At 38.1% G+C, this 21,472-nt stretch overlaps 1 protein-coding gene across 18 annotated transcripts in view; it reads left to right on the top strand.

Moving 5' to 3' along the window:
- Positions 1-21,472, top strand: part of PTK2 (protein tyrosine kinase 2) — a 189,863-nt gene that overhangs the window by 139,012 nt on the left and 29,379 nt on the right. For 6 of the 18 annotated variants that reach the window (XM_058424138.1, XM_058424167.1, XM_058424152.1 and 3 more), the window contains 10 exons: positions 5,756-5,839; positions 6,991-7,008; positions 10,692-10,748; positions 12,093-12,113; positions 13,175-13,272; positions 15,989-16,073; positions 18,011-18,111; positions 19,395-19,510; positions 20,339-20,439; positions 21,332-21,421. In XM_058424138.1, the coding sequence (XP_058280121.1) occupies positions 5,756-5,839; positions 6,991-7,008; positions 10,692-10,748; positions 12,093-12,113; positions 13,175-13,272; positions 15,989-16,073; positions 18,011-18,111; positions 19,395-19,510; positions 20,339-20,439; positions 21,332-21,421 (771 nt within the window). The remainder of the gene's footprint in view (positions 1-5,755; positions 5,840-6,990; positions 7,009-10,691; positions 10,749-12,092; positions 12,114-13,174; positions 13,273-15,988; positions 16,074-18,010; positions 18,112-19,394; positions 19,511-20,338; positions 20,440-21,331; positions 21,422-21,472) is intronic. The other 12 variants (XM_040087474.2, XM_058424061.1, XM_040086426.2 and 9 more) reach the window with 5 other exon arrangements.

Below are 21,472 nucleotides of genomic sequence, written 5' to 3' on the forward strand. Positions count from 1 at the left end.
AAGTTTCACAGTGAATTCCCCACCAAAACTGAGGTAAACCAGCAATATTCAAACCCAGTGTGAAACTTGAATCACTGGTTTGAAAGTTCAGGTATTTGTCTGAAGCTCTGCAGGTTCAAAAAGGAAGCTGTTAATGAAAGACACCTTGTCTTTTTGAAATATTTATTAACATACCTTGGAATATTTCTGGTCTAGTGAAGTGAAAACTTGGTCTTTTCCAAGTGCTTCAATATTCCAAAGCACACAAAGATAGAAGGTTTGTAAATACTTCTGATTTTTTTTTTTTTCTCCTTCAAAAAAAGACCTTTTCAAACTAGTGGAGGATAAAATTGGTTTCAGGAATCCAAAGCAGCAAATTGCTGGACCTGGGAGGCTGTGTGTCACTGAACCAGGTTTCACCACACATCTTTTGCTGCTTCTCTTTCTTCTGGTGTTGTCTGCCTTGATTCCTCCCATTCTCTGTTCCTTGCAGTGAACACTGGTTTTGTGTACAACTAAGATGCCTGCCAGATTCCCCTCCTTTTTAAAAGCATAGTAATTTTATGCCTCAACACATTTGTGTAAGATTGTAAATAACTATGAATAAGCTAAATTAAATTAGTTGGATTTTAGATTGCTTTGGTAGTCATCTGATGTTTTGGCTGAAGTTGCTGTGATTCACCAGAAACAATGAGTGTTTTAGCTAATAGGTAATAGCAGCTTTTACCTCCTTCTCCCCCTGCATCTGCATTAAAAAAAAAAGAGTTCTTTGTACTTAGCTAAGAGTGTACACTCAGGAAATGGTAAGGCTAAATTATTTGCTCTGTGCAAATAGTATATCAAATGTGTAAGAAGCAGCACTCACAGTTAACTCTAATTTTATTGCCTATATTTCCACTGTTTGGCTTGGAGACACCTTACTGAAATGTTCTGCTGTAGTCTAAAGGAACTTACTTTGGCCAGCAGTTTCTTTTTAAATAGCAAACATTAGCCTTGGTAAGGTGATCTTATATTTCCAGATACACATATTTAAAAAAAAAAAACAACTTACCTAGTCAATTATATATTGCACAGAGTTTTTCATAAAATGAAATCAGTACAGCAGTAGCTGCTTGCACCCTTTTTACATAAATTCCTTCTGACATGGAGTTCTTTGGTTTCTTCTGCCCCTTCCTTGCTAGTGTAAATATGACTAAGAAGAATAAATATGTTTTTGCATCCCTTGGCTAATCTCCGTGCCTCCTTTGCCCTGGAGAGTTCATGAGGTTTTTTTTAATCCTAGCTCAAATGCTACTTTCCATGCAGTGCCACAGAATATGACATTTCAGTGAGCACTGAACAGGCAGAGTATTGAACAAGTCTTGGCAAGTTCTTGGCAGTGCTGGGTTAATGGTTGGGCTCGATGATCTTAAGGGCCTTTTTCAGCCTAAAGGCTCCTATGATTCCAAGCAGTCCCTCCTGGCATTTGGATATTCAGATGCTGCTGTAAAATGAAGTTTTAATGGGAAGATGACAGGAAGGGAGAGATGAGTTGTCCAGCGGTAGCCAGCAGAAGGGATGTGTCTGAAGGGGATTTTAGCATGTCCCACAGGGTTGGTCTTGCTTAAGGCAGGTGCTGGTTTTGCAGCTTTAGTAAGAGCTTATTTGGTGAAGGAAATTAAAAGGTCTCTGAAAATACAGTCCCTGTTTCAGCTGATAAAGCAAAGTGTTCAAGGCACCTGAGTAGCAAACCCCAGGACACAAACCTTTAAGAGGGAAATAAGTATATTAAAGAGAAACTGGTTTGTTATCTTGTTCCCCAGCTGGTGCAGGTGGTGTCAGTAACACCAGCAGCATTTTAAAGTCGAAGGGCTGCAGCTCTAAGTGCATCATGAAATGATAGAAGGACTTTCTAATAATTCTGGTGGTGCCATTGCCTCTCTATCCCATGGTTTAGATTATTCAGTAACATGCTCTGTGGAGGATTTGATCTCTTGGAGCTGAAGGGTTTTAGTATCCTGAAAGAAGGGCTTCTCAGCAAGTTCCCAGGTTCTGCTTTAAAATCACAAATTTATAAGATAACATTGTAAGACTTTAATCACTGTGATTGGCTCCTGATCATGGCAGTGAAATGGGAGTTCTATAAAGGTGCTGCTTAGGAGCAGATCTCAGATTTTATCATGAAGGGAAAAAACCTCAGTGGTATAATTTGTGAGTGAAAGAGACTTTCAGGATGTTTCCTATAGAGCAGAAGCCAAACGTGAAAACACAACAAACAGGAGAGGGAAAAAATAATAAATCTATTCACCTGATGTCAGTGTTACATCACTTCAAAGTGCTCAGAATGAAGATGTTGGCATGTGAAAGGACCTGTCTGTCCTGGGTTGAGGCTGATCCATAGCAAAGCTGTGAGCAGGATGGAAAGACAAATTCAATTTTATTGAATCACTTCTGCTTGCAGAGCACAGTGCAGGCTCTGTGGCATGTTTCCTGTGCTCCACATGAAGGTCTGTCCTGTGCTCAGGTCTGAAAGAGTTTCTTGTGTAGGACTTGTTTTTCTTAGCTCCTTTTGAGTTAGTTGGTGGGGAAAAATTAGTTGCTTGAGGTTGAAAAATTGGCAGTTTTTAAATGTCCATTTGTCAAGACACTCCAAAAAGACAAAGCTGAGAAGTGTAAAGTAAAATTTTAGATGAAAAATTGTATCTTGAGCACTCAGGAGTGTCACAGCTCAGCTGTGGTGTCCTCCCCAGCTCACTTCTGGAAAGAAAAACTAAGAGTCTTGCCATAAATTACATAGTTATAAATTCGAATTAAGTAATTATTAAGTAATTTGAGGAATATAAAGACTTTGTTAGAGCTGTAGTTCTGCCATATGGTCACAGCATTTGGAGACATTCAAGCTTAAAGTTTACTGCAGATTAATTTTACAAACCTTGAGCAACTCATTAGTCTCCAGGCTCATGGAGGAGGGTTTCTTCTTAAAGCACCCAGCTATTTCACTGATTAATGATACAGTTGAAAATGCCCTTAATGCTAATAAATTGCAGTATTTCAGGTTCCCATCACAGTTGAATAGACTGGTGCTGTTATCTTTTCCTATTTAACCTGACTGACTAAAAGGTTTCTTTTCATGCATAAAAAGACCAGAATGAATTGTGGTGACAGTCTAAAGAGATTTTTCCATATCAGTGTCCAGGAAGTTCCTGCACTGATTCCATCAGCCTGTGGTGCTGGTTAAGGAGCTTTTACTCTCCTGTGCTCCTCCTTTTTGAGCCTCTCACTGGATTTGAGCTGACACTTCTGCTGTGCAAATAGTAACAGTGTGGTTTGACTGGAGAAGTATTCCATACAGGTTTGGGGATTTGTTGCTTATGTAGAAACATGTTTAGTGTGCCACAGTGTTCATTTGAGTTCAAAAGCTCAGAAATCAATAGATTTATTCTTTCTACAGGTTTTTTTTTTAGGGTTTTTCCTCAGACTGGTTCAAAAATGTACAACCAAAGTAGAATGGGATTTTATCAGGTTCTAGTATTTGTTATCTGCTCATACAAGGAGCTCCAGTAGTAACTGTCCCATAAAAAAAAGGGCAGTAGAAGCCTGGTCTCTCTAAAGAAGTTATTGCACAGAAAGAGATTTTTTTTCCTTGTTTTTACTTTTAAATTTTTTCTTCACAATAATTTTAGTGAATAGTGAGTAGAGGAACTAAATAAATAAAGTCCCTTGCTGTTTTTAGCAGCATTCTTAAGCACCAGTGATAGCCTGGCTGGAAGCTGTTGTGGAGTGCTGGAAATCCTTCTAAGTTGTATTCATTTCATTGAGGTATTCTCTAGACTCCTGGGAAAGTGTTAGAACTTCTATTTTTAAAATTTTAAAATCAGCTCATTAGAATCAACTTCCTTTTGTAGCTAGACTTGCAGATGTGGTAAGTTTAAAACAAAGCATCTTCCATTTAGTGTGGCAGAACAGTTGAACAGACTTTAGACAGCAAATCATAAAGGCAGAGTTTGAAATGCAAGGGAGTAGTTGGACCATCACATCACAGGGCATCAGGGCATTCACATGAGGAATTGAAAACACCTTTACCTCTGCAGTGTGCCCTTCATTTGAAATAGGTTTGGTCAGATTTCAGCAGCTTCTGCCACTCACCTGTCAGTGTGAGGGTGAGCAGCATTTCAGCACTTAAGCTGAAATGAGCTCTGTAGCCTGAGCAGGCAGGTCAGGAGTTGGAGCATCTCTCCCCTTTTAGATGGCTTGTGTAGCCTGCAGTGACTCTATACCTGTTCTTCTGTTTCAGTAGAGTGTTGGGTTCCCTCATTCTCATGTCAACACCTTTTCAGTAGTCACTTAAACTAGTACTTTTTCCTTTGCTTTCATAGAATGTCTGAAGCTTTTTATGAGTGTTGCCTGAGGTTTGTGCTAGAATGACAGTGCTGAAAATTGTCTGCCATGTGATGTTAGGAAAAGAAGTCCCCTAGGAGTATCAAGGGGGAGAACTCAGAAGTGTTCCCCTTTAAATTGTCTTAAACCAAGACAAATGGAAATACTGCTAACACTGACTTAGTCAAGAATTTTGCCCTCTTCTTGCACCTTTTTTGGACTTAGCATTGAATCTGATTAATGTTCTGTCCTTCTCTCTGATATATGCATTTTCCCACTAGATTAATGATTCCTGTTTTGCTCAGTCATGCAGCAGTTTTTATGGTGGTAGTTTTTGTTGATTGTAGAAGTTCTATTAAAATGCAATTCTCCTTCTCTACTCTTCCTCCACTCCTCCCACCACTGACTGGTTCAGCAGTAGCTGCTGCTGTGGGTCTGGTCTTCTAACTCCTGCATCCCCAGCCTGTGTAACTCCAGGTGGCTGGACCTCACTCCTGAGTTTTGCCTGTGAAGAGCTGCCAGCAGCAAGATGCAGGTTTTTTATTTAATTGGCTCTTTAAACCACTTCTCACATTTCCTTGGAGAGAGGGAAAAAGGGAAAGCAGAGAGGAGCAAACAGGTAACAAGAGAAATAAAAGGAGCAAGTATCCTCAGGTACTGAGCGTCATCTTGTGTCCTTTCTCACCTCGTGTGCCTTTTTTGTATTCTTTCCTACTGCAAAATTTCCCTTGTCCTGATAAGCACTTTGCTAAATAAGGCAGTGGAGGGACTGGGAAAGGGGGCAGTGAGGGTGCCATGGGCTGCTCACCCAGAGATCCTTGCAAAGCTGGAATATCCAAGGCAGGGCTGCACTGGGAAAAAGACTCAGGTGGCAGATTTGAGATCATAAAATGTGTCAATGCTGTATTTCAGGAGATAGAGAAACCATATTTTCCCTTGTTTTGTGTAACCCTGCCATGTGAAATACTTATTTTGTGTTGTTTTAAGGGTTCAGAGAGTCAATACACACATGTTTAAGTCTGGTGACTGTCACTTAAACTGGAATATAGCTGTTACACAAGTCTGACAGAACTTAAAAGACAAACTTGGAGAAACAGGTTGCACTTCTGGACTATGTTCTTGGTGTTAATGAATGGTGTACATAGCTGACATAATCCGACTTCTTAATGGGTTCTAATCTTACTTCTAAAAACTGAAATATGAATTACTGTAGAAAGGAATTTGAAGGAAAATTTGAACCAAAAATACTTTAGAGTTTCAGAGACATTTGTATTTTCATTTGGGTATACAGAATTGTAATGTAAACCTTTACTTTTATGTTCGTTCGTTGTAGATGTTCTCTTCAGTCTCTTTTCTTTTATTTCCAAATAATTTGTTCCTGTTTTTTTTTTCTCTTTCCTTTTCTTGCCTCTTTGTAAAGGAGTCAATCACTGTCAGCATAAAGTAAAGAAAGCTAGACGCTTTCTGCCTTTCGTCTTCTGTGCCCATGAGTCGCCGCCCAAGGGTACTGCTCTGCTCTTTGTCTAGGCTGCCTTATTAACCCAAAAGCTGAATATACTAACTCAGTTACTGTTTGTAAACTACTTTAGCCTCAGGTAAACAGAGTTCCAAGAATAATTCCTTTATGTTTTCCTCATGTTGAATTGGATTTTCATGCAGCATCACCGGCTTGCTGGTCCCCGTTTATATGGGGAATGTGTTTTCGAGCATCATATGTTACAATGACAAACAAATTATTTTATTTATAAAGCTGTGCAGCCCTTGTCTGCCATCTTTTTTTTTTTGTAAATATATTTTGACTTCATTCTTGGACCCCTGACACAGCATGCTTGTGGATGAAACAGAATAGCAACAATAAGCATCAGCTGAGATCACTTGGAATTAAACACGGACTACAGCGATGCTTTTGGCTGCATACTGGTCCAGCACTGATCTAGACCAGTTTGGCTTTATTAGGGGTAAGAAGAATTTCTTTTTATCTATAAAAGCCGTCTAAAATATTTGCCTTAGCTTGTGCTGTGGGGCTTGGTGTGCAGTAGGGCTGCTGCAATACACGTGGAATCCGGTGTTTGAAATCTTCCCCATAGAGTCGCTCTCTGCCACTTATTTCAAATTTCAGCCTTGTACAAGTGCACAGTGCTCTGTGTCTTTAAAAACTTCGATGGTTCCATTTCTCACTGATGTCTTGGTGATAGCTCAGGAGTGCATTTCTTCTGGAAGGGTCAACACCAACTCTGCTTATCCAAAGTCCTCAGTGTATGTGCAGAGTCAAGTTGAGCTGACTCATCTGGCTGTAGGAGAACTGCTTTAAAGTATTCAATAAACCCAGAAATTGACTTTTCTTAACAATGCATTAAAAGAACTAGTTCTGGTTCCAAATTAAATTTTTGTGTACCTTTGTGTTTGAAAGTCATTAACTCTGTTTCATCATAAAAGCTTCTTAGAGCGTATCTCTGTCCCTTGGGTTTTAGGTGAGAAGTCTTAAATTCTGCTGCTTTTCTGGTTTCTCTTGAGTCAGGTATATAAGATAACTACAGTCTGAATACTTTTGGATTACTCATGAATTTAATAGTATATTTTCCCCTCCCCCTTCTCTGTCCCCTCTCTCTCCCCCTCTTTTTTCTCTCTCTCCTTGCATGCCACCTGGATCTGCAGATGAAATTAGTGGGGACGGTAATATGTTTTCTAGTCTGTGTGTTACTAATGCAATATGCAACTCTTATCTCCATATACCACTTAATGCACATTTCAGTAATACATTTTATACAGCTTTTAGTGTTAAAAAGTGGTGTGCTTTGGGTATTAGCTGATAAATACTGTACTTTACAGGCTGTGCAACTAATGCTTTCTGCTAAACTGGAATTGGAAAAGGAAAAATCGTATTTCAAACACACAGGGTGGTGCATGTGTTTGCTATGGGACTTGTGGCATGATGCAAAAAGGGTGTAGAGGCTTGCAAGTGTCCAGTTTGATTGAAATGGTTGCATCATCATTACTTTGGTCAGTGGATGTAACACCTGAGAAATGAGTCTACTGAGTAATTCTTTTAAAAAGGCATCAAAGTGCTCCTTGCATTAAAAGAAGCTGTGCGAGGTAGATTACTGCGGATTGAATAAATGAATATTAACCAGGTTTCAGCTATTCAGACTAATAATTTTAAAGACAGATTTTAATGTTTGGGGTTTCTTTTTAAAAACTGAAACTTACTGCAAAATATTTAACTTCTGCAGACTTTCAAAGTCTTTTTTTCCTCTGAAAAGAAGTTGGGGTTTAGTATTTTAAAAGAGATTTTTAGCTATTTTTCTAAAGGATTCCATTTGAAGTTGGGAAAGAATCAAACTACTGCTACTGATAGTATATGTATTTTTATTCTTCTAAGTAGGAGGCACTAAAAGGACATAAAAGCAATATGCAAAGGAGGGTGATAAGAGGAAATAGAGATCATGTCTTGTGACCTCCCTTTCAGTAAAATGTGAATGGGGTGTATTAACTTTTCATCTATTTTCCTTCAGATATAAGCTAAAGATAATATCACACAATTTTCTTTCTTTTCTTAAACATCAAAAGGACATTTTTTCTGTCATAAATTTTAAAATTGCATTTCAGATACTACCCCTGCATAGCTTTTTGTAGGAACTTACCTTCTTTTATAAATTACAGGCTGTGATAAATGGGAAAAATTATCAAAAAGGGAAGTTCAAATGCGTGCCTAAGGTCATGGATTAGCTATTATAGATTTAATACCCTGGGATGTTTCTCCCTACAGTTTAATAAATGCATTCAGATTTCGTAAAGCTCAAATTGGCTCATTCATTTGTGTGACCACCACTGCCTTTTCCTGAAAGCTACTTGTTCATTTTGCCATCTCCAAGAATCATAGCAAGTGATGGTGCTGGGTTTAAAAAGTGCAGGAGGGCAGCACGATGAGCCCTGTTCTGTTCTTAAATTTGAGTTTTTCTAGACTTACCAAGGACATCTGGAATCTCTGAATATGTTCAGCTCTTGAGAGTGCTGTAACACATCCTTCTTTGTGGAGCAGCCTGGAGAGCCCTGCCCAGCTCAGATTTGCTTTAGGCTCCTGGAATATCTCTCAGCAGACACGGGTCTGGGGGATTTGGTAACAGTCTCATCTCTGATTAATCCGGGGCTCAAGCTCCTCTGTGAGGGAGGTCAGTTCTCTTTGTTCCAGACCACTTCGAGCCCATCGGTGTTGCTGCCTTGACTGAATTTTCCTTTAATTCCCAGAAACAATGCCAGACATACACAGGAATTATTTTTTAGTGTATTCCTTTCCAGAGTGTTAAATGTGGAACAAAAAATATTTGTGTAGTTAATTACATATATTTAATTCATTTGGATTGATTATGAAGACACTTCTGGTTTCGCGATGGTTTTGGGCAATGTATCAAAACCATGTAAAGTGCTCTGTGCTATTCTGAGAATGCTTTTAGTATGAATTAACTCATTAATTTAAAACAGAGAGATGTACAAGCCCTGCCATTGATCACATTCTGAAGGCACTATTCTGTAACCTAGTGTGACAATTGTTTGGGGTCTTTTTAAGTTGCACCAGTTAAGTGGCACCAGTTTGGTTTCCAAACTTTAAAAATTTTACTTAAGTATGTTTACAATGTTTTTCATCCAGTCCATTTTCTAACATAGATTGAGAACTTTCTGATGTCTTCAACAAAATCCTATCACAATATTAGAAGGAAACAGTGATTTATCTCCATCATGTTGGGGATTTTTTTTTAAAGCTTATTTTTTAAATCAAACCGAGGCTTATTTTTACAAAAAACATTTGTTTATAATGTAGAGAAGAAAATAAAACACCGAGAAAGCAAGAAGTGCTTCTAGGTGTTCTGCTTGTTCAGAATTGTGCACTGTCTTTATAATTTATTGCATTTTCATTAGGTGACTGTGTTTTGCTATGTCCCAAATAGAAATTGCCTAGCAAAATTTAAAATGACATGGAATTTCCCAACTCTGCTTTTACAACACCTGACATATTCATACAGGAGTTCAAAAGAAAAAAAAAAACAAACAGCTTTAATTTTATTTAAGTGGTTAGAAACTAGGATCATGAAATTACACTTACTTCCTGAAGTGTGTTGAACTTCAAAAGTTATAGGCAACCTGTAGTTTCCTAATGGTTGAATATTCAGTTTGCCTGAAAACTGAGCCTCTTGCTTATCTGCGTGTGTAATATTGATGAGCCTTGCTCTGGTTTCAGGGCTGGGTTGAGCTGAGGGACCATCCCATCCCTCTTCCCACTCTCTGTGATTTTGTCCCAGTCCAAGGCATTGCTCTAGCAATGATGCCAGGGAGCTGTAGGGATGTATCCATATGCTCCAGGGCAGATGGGGGGAAAGGGGGAGGAAATCATGACTTCCAGAGGCTTTCCAGTGTGTGAAACCACAAAAACTGCACAGTGGGTTTAGAAATTACTTTTGTGAACCCCTTTTTGTGTTTAAAGTTGGTGAGTAGAATATGACAGCCTTGAAGTAAAAAATGAACCCACTGTTGTGGAGTGGCTTTAAAACCCCTGGAGAAATTGTTCTGACCTTTAGGAAATGACCTGCAGCACACGCTGGAAGTTCTTTAGAGCAAGAGGAGAGCCTTCTGATATGAGTTGACACCATTTAAACCTTTTTGAGAACAGATGATATAAAAGTCTCAAGTTTTAAACAGAGGAAGAAGTGCACTGTCATTTTTCTGAAAATTTTGGGAAGTTGTTTCCAAAACGTGTCCATGAAATCTTGAGTCTTGACAGCAAAACTGGTGGTGAATTTCCACTAAACAAGGAAAATTGTAAGAAAAATGGGGAAGAGGGTGTTGCTTAAAAAGGTCTTTGTGCTCTAGAAGATTCTGTGTTAATTAAATAACTCACCCGGCCACACTGACAGTAGGGGGAAGCTGCCCTGGAACATCACTGCTGTCTTCTGCCTGTTTGACATAAAAAATAGCAAACTGTTATTCACCCTTTATTGAAGGTAAAGCAATTTGACTCATTCAAATTTTTTTCTCTTTACTGGAATGGAATTTGCTGTTAAAAAGATCCTAAATCAACAGTTGAGATGGGTCCCAATTGCAAAACTTGAACTTTTTTGAATACAAACTTATCTTCCTTTTCTTCTTTGTTGAGTGCATCAATGTGATGTAATGCAAATGGCACTGAGGTCATTATCATACCATGAATTATGCATGAGCAAGTTTTAGTCATGCTGTATTAAATGTGACCTGGCAATGCTGAACTTGGGGATTGGGACATATCAGCCTTGATACGTTGGAGATGTTGTTCTGGAGATTGGTTTTCATCTGCTTTTCCCGAAACTCTTCAATTCCTCCCTTTGCAGAGACTGATGACTATGCAGAGATTATAGATGAAGAAGACACTTACACAATGCCCTCAAGTAAGTGCCGTGGTTAACATGGGAACTTTCCTATCCAAAAGCTTCCTGGGTTTAGCAGGGACTTAAATATTTCAGCCTTTTTTCATAAATGTGCAAAGAAAATGTTCTGGTTTCCTGCTATCTGTGGTTTCACTGTGATTTTTTTTTTTTTTTTTTTTGTCTCAAAATATGGATTTTTTTTAAAAATTGTGATGCTGAACATAACACTTACAGATTGAGAGCAAACAATGTGGGTTGCTGTCTGACTGTATCTCACCTTGCTCTGTGACAGACGTGGTGCTCTCTGGTTCCATGAGAGAGGAGCACTCAACTGTACCACATGCAATTTTGTTAAAGATGAAAGACTGCAGGAACAAAAATTAAAACTGAAAGTTCTGCTGGGTCTTCATCTTTGAAATAAATAGAGTGGTGTTGTAGCCACCACAAGGATTTTGTGTTACAGCCTGTTTGTATTATGATATAAGCCTAAACTGTCAAGGACAATTCATTTAACATGAAAGTCCAATATTCTGATTTTAAAAGCTGCATCTGGGAAATTCCAGTTGCATTTGGGCAACCAAGGATTTCTCTGGAAGCAGACAATCCATTGGTGCAGAATCCTGCCAAAACCATCAGGTTTGGTCAGCGTGAGAGGGGAGGATGGTGTTGAGCTGGGGCCACATTCTGCTGAAGGACCATGAAGTTGGGTAGATTTCTGAGCTCACCATGGGGCAGAATGTTTCATAATCATTTCAGTGTTCACAGCATTATTTCCACGGCTGTGGAAAATCTTTGAAAAGCAGGAATATATGTTTTGCAAAACATATATATATATATTAACATCAGTATTTGAAAAGCAAGAATATATGTTTTCCAGAAATAAACTGAGCATTTTTAATATCTGACAGTTAAGTCACTATGTATTCTATTAATATAGGTTCAGGATCAAAGCAAACTGTGATAAATTTTATCCTTTATTTTTGTTAACAGATTAACTTTGTGTAATTTATTTCCCCCCCCAACCTTTTTATTTAAATTCTCATGGAAGTAATTACTTGTGGGCCCAGCCCTGGATGTGCTGAACACTTGAACATGGCTTCAATGCAAAACCCATGAGTTGGGATGTGGGGCAAAATTCATTAAGTGCTTTGCTGGATTGAAGGGGTCTCAAGTGTTCAGCTCCCAAAGGACTGAGTCAGTAAAGATCACAAGAATGGGCCTGTGACTTCTGCTAATGTAAACTTTGAATTGCATCAGTATGTTTCTTTCTTCTTTTTTTTTTATGTTGAAAAATGTTTGTCCTGTTTTGATTTTAAGAAGCTCTATCTAAGTAAGCATTTGATTTTTCTCTTAATTGCACTGCAGAAAGCTATGGAATAGATGAAGGTAACAGGAGACCCTTTACCCATCCCTGTATGCTTGCAGTTTGGAATGATGTGGAATTTTTAAGCTTACTATTCACTTTCATTTAATAAACATTATTTATTTATAGTTAAACCAGTTAGCTTTGGGACTTTAAAGAGGAAAATGCAGTACTTAAAAAAAGAGATGAAAAAGGCATTTATCACCTTGTTACCCAGCTCTAGATGACATTACTTCTGTAGTGTTAATGATGTCAAAGTCAAGGTTATGGAGTTCTAAGCTGGTTGCTTATAATTTTTTCTCTGTATAATACAAGAATAGAAGTGAAAACATATACTGTGCATGCTTTTCTGCTATTCCTGAAATATTTTTCCACGTCTGCTAGAAATTAAATTGCAAATGAAATCATTCAATTGCAATTGATGAAATGTTTTGCTGAAGTGCTGAGCCATTTTTATCAGTAATATTCTCAGCCTCTTAAACTGTGACGTTAACAAAATTGCATAAAGCCACCAAACATCTCGATTTTCCTTCAGTTACACACTGGCAGAGGTGTAGTGCACTCAAAATTTCACTCTTTCATTTTGTCTTTATTTGCCGTGCTCTTGTTCCTATATTTTTTTTCTTGCAGTTACCTCTTTAAAAGTTCTCCGGGCTTTTTTGATGGTTCCAAAATCTAAACCAGCACATGGTGGAGTCCTCTTAAACAGCCAGGGGATGCGTGCTGAGGCCTTGTTTAACAGCATTGGTGTTGCCTTAAACTGTTTGTGTGCTTTGTCTTTCACCAGCTGTAATTCAGAAGGATTTCATTATGTGTATTGCACTGAAATAAGTGCACTGGAGTTAATTTAACAATGTCCATCTCACAGTTCTTTCCCCCTTGCTTTGGTTCAGACTTTTAAGAGGTTTGAGAGGTCTCCACTGTGTGTGTGCAGCATCTCTATAGGTTGGTGTGCAGCAAATGTTAATCTTAGTTATTCATATGTGAGACATTTGAGTGACTTACTTTGAGTTTTGTGTCTTGTGGATTATTTCCTTGCCCTTCAGCAGAAGGTTAATATTTCAAGTGCGTTATATTCTTGTAGCCAGAGATTATGAAATTCAAAGGGAGAGGATTGAGCTGGGGCGCTGCATTGGGGAAGGACAGTTTGGAGATGTGCACCAAGGAGTTTACATGAGCCCGGTAAGCCTCACTTCTGAAACAAAAATTAATAAAACTTTCCTAGGTAAAAAAAAAAAAGAGTATTCTTTAGAGGTCTTGCAGAACAAATGAAAAATTGGTTCAGTGGCAGTCTCGTTGTCTCTCTCACAACAAAGCCTAATAAAGTTCCTATATTTTCCTAAAATAAAATACAAAATACTTGGACACCGACCCAGCAAAATCCCAATGCACAAGAGGCACCTCAGGGAAACCAGGGAGGTTTGCAGGATTGGTGTAATTTAGGATGGTGCTGATGAGTTTTTCAAGAAAGACTAAGATTTCAGCTTAAATAAATCAAAGACTTTGTGTAAAATATCAAGAGAAAGCTACAAAAAATAATTAATTTCAACAAATTTCAGGCTTATAATAAAATATTTTATATTAGAAGAAATTGTTGGAATTTTTGATAGACAATGCAAGAATTCTTGTGGACAGTAATCTAGTTCTAACTTCAGAAACAGCTGGGCTTGGTGGGTTAAATAATCTTCTATGGCAGCTTTAAGTAAATAAGGATAAATGTTCTATTTCAGACAAGTTTGCTGTCTAGTCTGATACCCTTATTTAGGAAGCTCATCTGATACACTTTGCAATGAGAGAGAGTCTTAATTTTTCATTTAATTCTGTCCAAGGAGTACCGAGGAGTGATGGTTCACTCACTTGGGGCATGGTGGATAAATCTAGAGCTCTGTAAAATTAATTAAAGACTTTTTTCGTATGGATTGTTGTTTTGAAAATGTTGGCTTTCTCCATTCTTTTTTGTGAATTGGAAAACAGCTTTTACTCAGGCATCCTTTGTTGAGATTTTTAAACAACCACCTGTTGATTTATTTTATTAATAAGAATTTACTTCATTTAAGACACTGGGATATATGAAGGTGAAACAGAACAGCGATGTCATTAAATTTTAATGTTCTGGTCACAGAGTGTAACTTACACTCTGGGAAGAAATCTTAAAATCAATGTAAGATTAGTTCTAATAACGTGGTAGTGTACCCTTCTGTATGTTCAGCTTGAGTGCAAAAATATGGGGGTTTTCCTTGCCTTTTGTTCTGCCAGCTCCAAGCTGAATCTCAAAAATGCCATTTATCCCTGTTGATTATACTTTTAAAGTCCTGGTTCTAGTGACTGTGCAGCATCCACCTGTCCCAGGGTTTCCTGAAGGGTCACAGGCAGGCTCGAAGTGTCTGGTGCTGAATGGAAAATGGGTTTATAGATACAGGATCCTATTGCTCAGCTGCAAGCAAGCCCAGTGAGATTGTCTTTAAAGGCTGATTAACTGTGGCATTAATCCCAAAGTGTAATTTAAAATACCATTTCCTGCTCAGTACAGAAAATCTGTCCAGTCTGATAAATTCTCACTGGTTTTCTCCTTCTCCAAAACCAAAAGATCAACAAAACCCCAATATCAGACCTTTTCCAACATTTATTCTTCAAAATCTCTTTGATGGTTGCAGACACTGAGGTTCTTCCTTTTAATGCTGCTGTTGGTTAAAGGATATTTCAAAAACTTGATGTCTGAACTTGGGAGCGGGATGGGTCTGGCAGGCATCCAGAGGTCTCATCCCCAGGCTGATTGTTCTGTTCTGGTTTCAGAAGGGAATTAAATCATGATCTACCACCAGGGTTGGGGATTTTTTGTTCCTTTTTTTTTTTTTTTCTTGTTAGTTTATGGGCATTTGATGTGTGAGAAAAGGATTAGATCAATATTTTCCTGCAAAGTCAACTTGAAGATCTCATTTGTGAGCAACTTCGAAAATAAGACACTTCAGCTTGCAAAATATAAATACTATTCTAATTTTGGTAATTTTTGTCCGTAAAAAGATTTAAAATAGACCAAGCATGAGCGGAGTTGGAACATAACTCTGAATCTTCATCTCCTACTGGCCTTAAAAATTGGATGAGGAGAGTACTGTAGCACTTTGAGGAAGGGTTCATGTGTAGACTGCCCATTAACCAATGGACAATTCCCAGTTTCCCACTTGGAAGGAGGACATACAGGTCCTTGAACAAGCCTATACCTAGAAGCTTAGTTCTAAAACACTTCAGCTGCTTTCAGCCCATCAAGAACTTCTCATTTTTGGGCATTCAGAGGATAAGAAATCAGATGGGAAAGTCCATTTGATTTTAAATAGATCTAGTTTTGTTGAACTTGGTTTTAAAGCCTTGATCTGACTGATTGTGAAGATAGCATGTAAAAAATCCTTGTTTTACTTTTCCTTTGTAGTCTGAGTTCACAATTACAGCCAGTCTTTCCTCTGAAAGAGCCACAAAGTCCTTAATTTGGCTTTCTGGGTTGCTTGTGTAAGCCAAGTGTGGTTTTTAGGCACATACCTCTTTTTGTTCCTCTATTTTTACTAAATATTGTCAAGAGTTTACCTTCCTCAATAACACAAAAAGTTTACAGTACTATTCAGTTAAACTTACCATCTTTAGTCAATATTTTTCTCCACAATTTAACATGGTTTGAAACAGATTAAATATTTCCAAGACACGTTAGATGTAAATGTTGTATGCAAGGTGTCTTGAGTTTAATGGTATTTTAACACTGAAGCTTTCAGCATGTAATTTCTCAACTAAAGGTATTTTATTTAATAGTCATTTTTTTTCCAAAATGGTTTCGCCAGAATTTTAAGGGCCAGCTTGTGGAGGGCTGTGTTGCTGGGTTGTATTTCAGCTATTTCTCAATAATGTTTTTCAGGAAAATCCAGCTATGGCTGTTGCAATCAAAACATGTAAAAACTGCACTTCAGACAGTGTTAGAGAAAAATTCTTACAAGAAGCCTGTGAGTATTAAGCAACTTCTTTTGGGATCAAATCTGTAACTGCTCCTTGCATAGACTGTAGCCACCTGTGCCAAAAACTTCTTACACTGATGTAAATATTTTATTAATATCTAGCCTGATATTTTCCCCTTTTGCAACAAGTGCCAGGGGGCTGCTTTACATCCTTGCATTGCCCATGTGTATGATGGGATGTGGTTTCTTTGATTTTCCTAAGTGAGTGGTGATGTCTGACTCCTGTAGGGCTTTAGAACCAATTTTGGAACATTAAATCTGATCCTCTATTTCCTTCCTTTTCCTTAATGAATTAAAAACACAACACTTTCTCCATTTTTTTTTGCTTTGGAAGGTCAGGTAGTTGTCCTTGCTAGAAATGTTGTATCTATGAGAGATCTGCTTTGAAAATTCAGAATTAAAATCTATAGAATAGGCCGTTTTTTAAATAATTGCTCACAAATGTTACATTTCCCAAACAGCACATTCCATGTGTGAGGAAGGCTTTCTGTTGTGGTGAATAGGAACAGAAACTTTTAAAAGAATATTAAAGTTACTTATTCCTCTATTGTTTGGTTTTGCAAGCAAATTAAGATATAGCACATAGGCCTTAATTTTTGCTTATTATCCCCTGCTGTTGTATTCCTCTAAAAGTTGTAAAGGTATTGTATTTTATCAATAAAATAATTAGTTGTAGTCAGATGTTACAGTATATTTTATTCACTATTCTATATTCAAGGCATTTTTTCAGCTTGTCCAGAAGACCTCTGTTAATAGCTGATGGATTCTTATTTTTGAATGTCAGAGTTTTTGTAAATTACTGTAATTTTTTCCACTGCGTTTCTATCTGTTGGAACAGTAAAAGCCATTGCTTACAGTAATAACTCAGCAGTCACAAGGTAGGCTGCTGTCTCCTGGCAATGTAGAAAATAATTGCTCATTGAATGCTCCTTATTATGCTTCAAGTTTGACAGATTAGGAAATGCTGCTGTTACCGACACATAAATAATACTTTCCAATTTTGATTTAATAGTTTTGCCATTTCGTCTTCCCCTTTTTCATTCTAATTCCCATCTGTTGCCTTTGTCTTGTGTTCAGATTGCAAATTCACTCAAAACAGTTGCTGACTTCACTGAATGAATACATTTATTTCCTAGTATTTTAATATTAGTAATATTAAGATTTTTTGAGGCCTGTGGTGGAGTTTTCAATGCTGAAAAAGCAGGTTAATTAGATTTTAGGATAAATTCTTTGCTGAAGGTGGTGGGGCCCTGGCACAGGTTGCCCAGAGAAGCTGTGGCTGCCCCATCCCTGGAGGTGTTCATGACCAGGATGGATGGGGCTTGGGGCCAGCCGGCTGGAAGGTGTCCCTGCCCAAGGCAGGGGATTGGAACTGGTTGGTCTTCATGGTCCCTTCCAACCCAAACCATTCTGTGGTTCTGTGATTCATATGTCATACTGCATAAAATATACTGAACTTAACTGCATGGAAAATAAAATGATGTAATGATTAAATAAGATTTTTGTCTGTATCATAATCTGGCAAACATGTTTTTTCCAGTAATGAATTACACAGACTGTTTTTACCTCCTCTTCCAGTAGAAAGGCATAGATTACATTAATGCACTGGTTGTGCATTTGTTTTGCAGGTTATTTTATTAACTTATGTTCATAACCACATCCAGGCGTGAGAGGCAGAGCCTGACCTGACTGGCACCTTCCACAGCAGTTTGCATTTTTTTGAGAGGAGAACTGCACAGCTCAAGCAATCAGTGTTTCCACCTGCCCTCAGCACATGGAATGTCCAGACATTTCTGCTTGCAACAGTTGTTTGAAGTCCTGTGATTATCTTCTCTGCTCATGGGCTAAATGTTTTGCTGACAGCTTTCCTTTTATTTTTAGAAAAGGTTTTATGTAACACACTGAATTCTTTGATTTCCTTTTAGTAACAATGCGTCAGTTTGATCACCCTCACATTGTGAAGCTCATTGGGGTTATTACAGAGAACCCAGTCTGGATAATCATGGAGCTCTGTACGCTTGGAGAGGTATGAGAAATCCTCGTGCAGCTCTGGTCTCCTCTCTTTTAGCTCACAGAAAAGGCTGGAAAAACACTTCATGAGACTAACACATGCTATCAAGCATGATATCATACTCCTTTGCAGAGTTATGGACTCAGAAGCAGGAGTGGCAGCTATTGACCTTCTCCACCAGGGGACCTGCATCACCTCATTCCAGAGCGATTTAGTCAGAGTTTTCAGAGCATTCAGTTGCAGTTCCAGAGTGAGAGCGTGACCTCTGTCAAGATGATGATAGTGTGATAATCAGTTAAATAGCATTTGCAAACATACCCTCCAGAAGTGAAACATCTTTTATTATTCCTGAGTAATGCTGCATTTTCCCTTGAATTGAATTTCTTACATTGTTGTTTTTGTTTTTGGTTTTTTTTTTTTCCCCCTGTAGAATATCTTCAGCAGAGGCCCTAGATGAGATGGCTTCCCTCATTATTATATTTTTTGGTTGGATGCTTTAAAGAAAACTAGATCTCACTTTTTATAATCGATTAGTTTTCTTTGAGGCACGTTTCTGAAAATGTGAGCTGCAGTGAAATTTCATACAACATTGTATGATTGTCATTGCAATTATCAAACTGCAGTACGTTTTCCAAAATAAATAGAAGGGATGGATAGAAAAACCTGTTGTGGAGAAGTCATTTTCTGTCAACAGATTTCCTTTCCAGTGCTCAGATCACTTTTCAAAGCCTTGTTTTGATGTATTAAGGACACTGTAGTGCTACCTTCCTGCCTGCCTGCCTTACACTGGGAATAGAGCTGACAAATATTCTGCACTGATATTGGCCACTCTGAGCTAAATACAATTGTTTTAGCACATGTAGGTTAAAATTATTAAAATGAATGCTTCTAAAATGATACTGATCAATCTGTGTTTGGGTTGGCCAGGTCCTGTTTGATTCTGAAGTGATTTAGGCCATAAATGGAGGCTTCACTCAAGGGTAGAAAAAATCAAAAAGTCCCAGAGTGCTTCATTCTGGAACAGCAAGAGCAGATGCTTTTCAGAAGGAGACTGAAAGGAATGCACAAAATTAGTGATTTTTTTAGTTTAACAGTTTTCATGTAGAAAAACTGCTTGAATTCTAATGCAGAGTCACAATTCTTCATGGGAAGTGGTTTTCTTTTCCTCATCCAGCCTTTAAGGCAAGGAAGTCATGCCCATTGATACTCATGTAAACTTCACAATTTGAAATATGCCTTTTTCAGCTTTGTTATTTTCTTGTAATTTCTTTCTCCTTTTTCCTCCTTGGTGCACAAAGCTGAGGTCGTTTTTGCAAGTAAGGAAGTACAGCTTGGACCTGGCCTCTCTGATTCTCTATGCTTACCAGCTTAGCACAGCTCTTGCCTACTTAGAGAGCAAAAGATTTGTACATAGGTAAGATTTCTTACATATTTATCTGTACCTGTCTGTTTTTATATGTCACTGCTTTAAATGCTAGGGAGTGTCGTTTTTGCAGAGGTTGCCACTGAAATGACACCCTTTTCAAGGGTGACACCTGCTGGTTCACTCCTGGATTGACTTGGAGCTGGTGCCAGATTTCAATCCGGAATCATTTTCAGTTGTTGCTTTGTGGTTGCAGTATTTTTTCAAGCTGTGAGTCAGCTGTAATCATTCAAATATAGAAAAGCAAAACAAGGGCAGATGGCTTCTTAAGTAAAGACGAAGGGAAATAAAATATTTATAAAATACAAGTACTTGCTTAACCAGAAAATGAACCTAAACTTCCTTCATGGTGTGTTTTAAATTTTATTCCCTTGAATGTGAACATGAGTTTCTAGGGAGGAGAGACTGGCTTTAGCCTCTTACTGTGTGCAACTAAGAGTTCACAAATCTCCAGTAACTGAGTACAATTAATTTTGAACTGAAGCAATTCACTTGTGTTTAAATACTATCTTATTCTATGTATGTATTGTGATAATGTATATGAATATACTTGCAATTAAAGTCATAGCTATGCATAGATACATAGATATTTCTATTAAAACATTGTAAATAACATCAGGGGAGAAAAGGAGGCTTAGGGGGGAATCTTGTTCTTTACAATGAGAACTTGAACTCCTTATTAGGAAACCTCATACAGAACCACAGTCTTAAACCAGTTCCTTACCTGTGCAGGGCAGGAGGGAAATTTTCTTCGGGTGATCAAACTTCACCACTTTATGTTTTAAAGTTACTAGAAATACTGTTTCTTCCGTTTGGCAGGGATATTGCTGCTAGAAATGTGCTGGTATCTACCACTGACTGTGTGAAATTAGGTGACTTTGGTTTATCCCGATACATGGAAGACAGTACTTACTACAAAGGTGAGGTGACCTCTGCATCCTTCTTGCAGGCCAGTGAGAACACAGTTGCTTCTCACATTATTGAGGAATTAACCAGATTTCCTTGGTCTAGCTGGTGCATTTGTGTAAAAAAGGCAAGTTTTTTGACAGTTTAATAATGGCAGTAAATTCCACTGTGTGCTGAAGAGGAAGGATCACAAGGTGTGATTTAAGGTGCAAAAAGTAGCAAGTTCACATGTAGGTACAGGTGAATGCTGAGTTTGTGTAGTCAATGTATGCTGCATACTTCAAATGCCATTGGACTAGGGAGATTCAGGACAAAACTGCCTTTGAAACCTACTTTTGCCCCATTTTGGATGGAATACTGAGCTTTGGTGTCTCCAGCAGCTGGGAAATGTCCTGCAGTGCCTGATAAATGGGAAATGCAGCAGGAAAAAAAAGATTGCATGTTGAATACCAAACAGAAGCATTCCAAAGCTGGTGTATGTTATTAAACCATGAGTACATCAGTCTCATCTTTAATATTTTTCTTGTTTCATATATTTTAAATTATCCATTATCTGTCCCCTTACACTCTGTTGTGTTTTCTCATTTCATTTGTCTCACTTTGCCAAGCTACATTTTATCTTTTTAATTGCTAAGAGGGGAAATAATTCTGACGTGATCATTTCTTGGTGTGTTTTGGGGGTTATTATTGGGGTCTTTAAAGGAGGCTTTGGGGATTATTATTATTATTTTGGGTTTTGTTGGTTCATTTCTCCATTTCATGTAAAGCCAAACAGCCTTATATATTGATATTTGAATTACTTCACTTGAGATTGGTTCTGCCTATGAATTATTTCGCTGGGAACAGAAGCTATTTTTGAGCTCTCTAGTGGGGATAACAGCCTGCCCTTTCTTGTCTTCCCTTTAGCTTCCAAAGGAAAATTACCCATCAAATGGATGGCTCCAGAGTCAATCAATTTCCGACGGTTTACCTCAGCTAGCGATGTGTGGATGTTTGGTGAGTGAAAACCAGCTGGGGAGGGTTTTTGTGTCCTCTTGGACAAGTCCA

Source organism: Hirundo rustica, chromosome 1 (genome assembly GCF_015227805.2).
Source record: "Hirundo rustica isolate bHirRus1 chromosome 1, bHirRus1.pri.v3, whole genome shotgun sequence".
NCBI classification, from domain to species: Eukaryota; Metazoa; Chordata; class Aves; order Passeriformes; family Hirundinidae; genus Hirundo; species Hirundo rustica.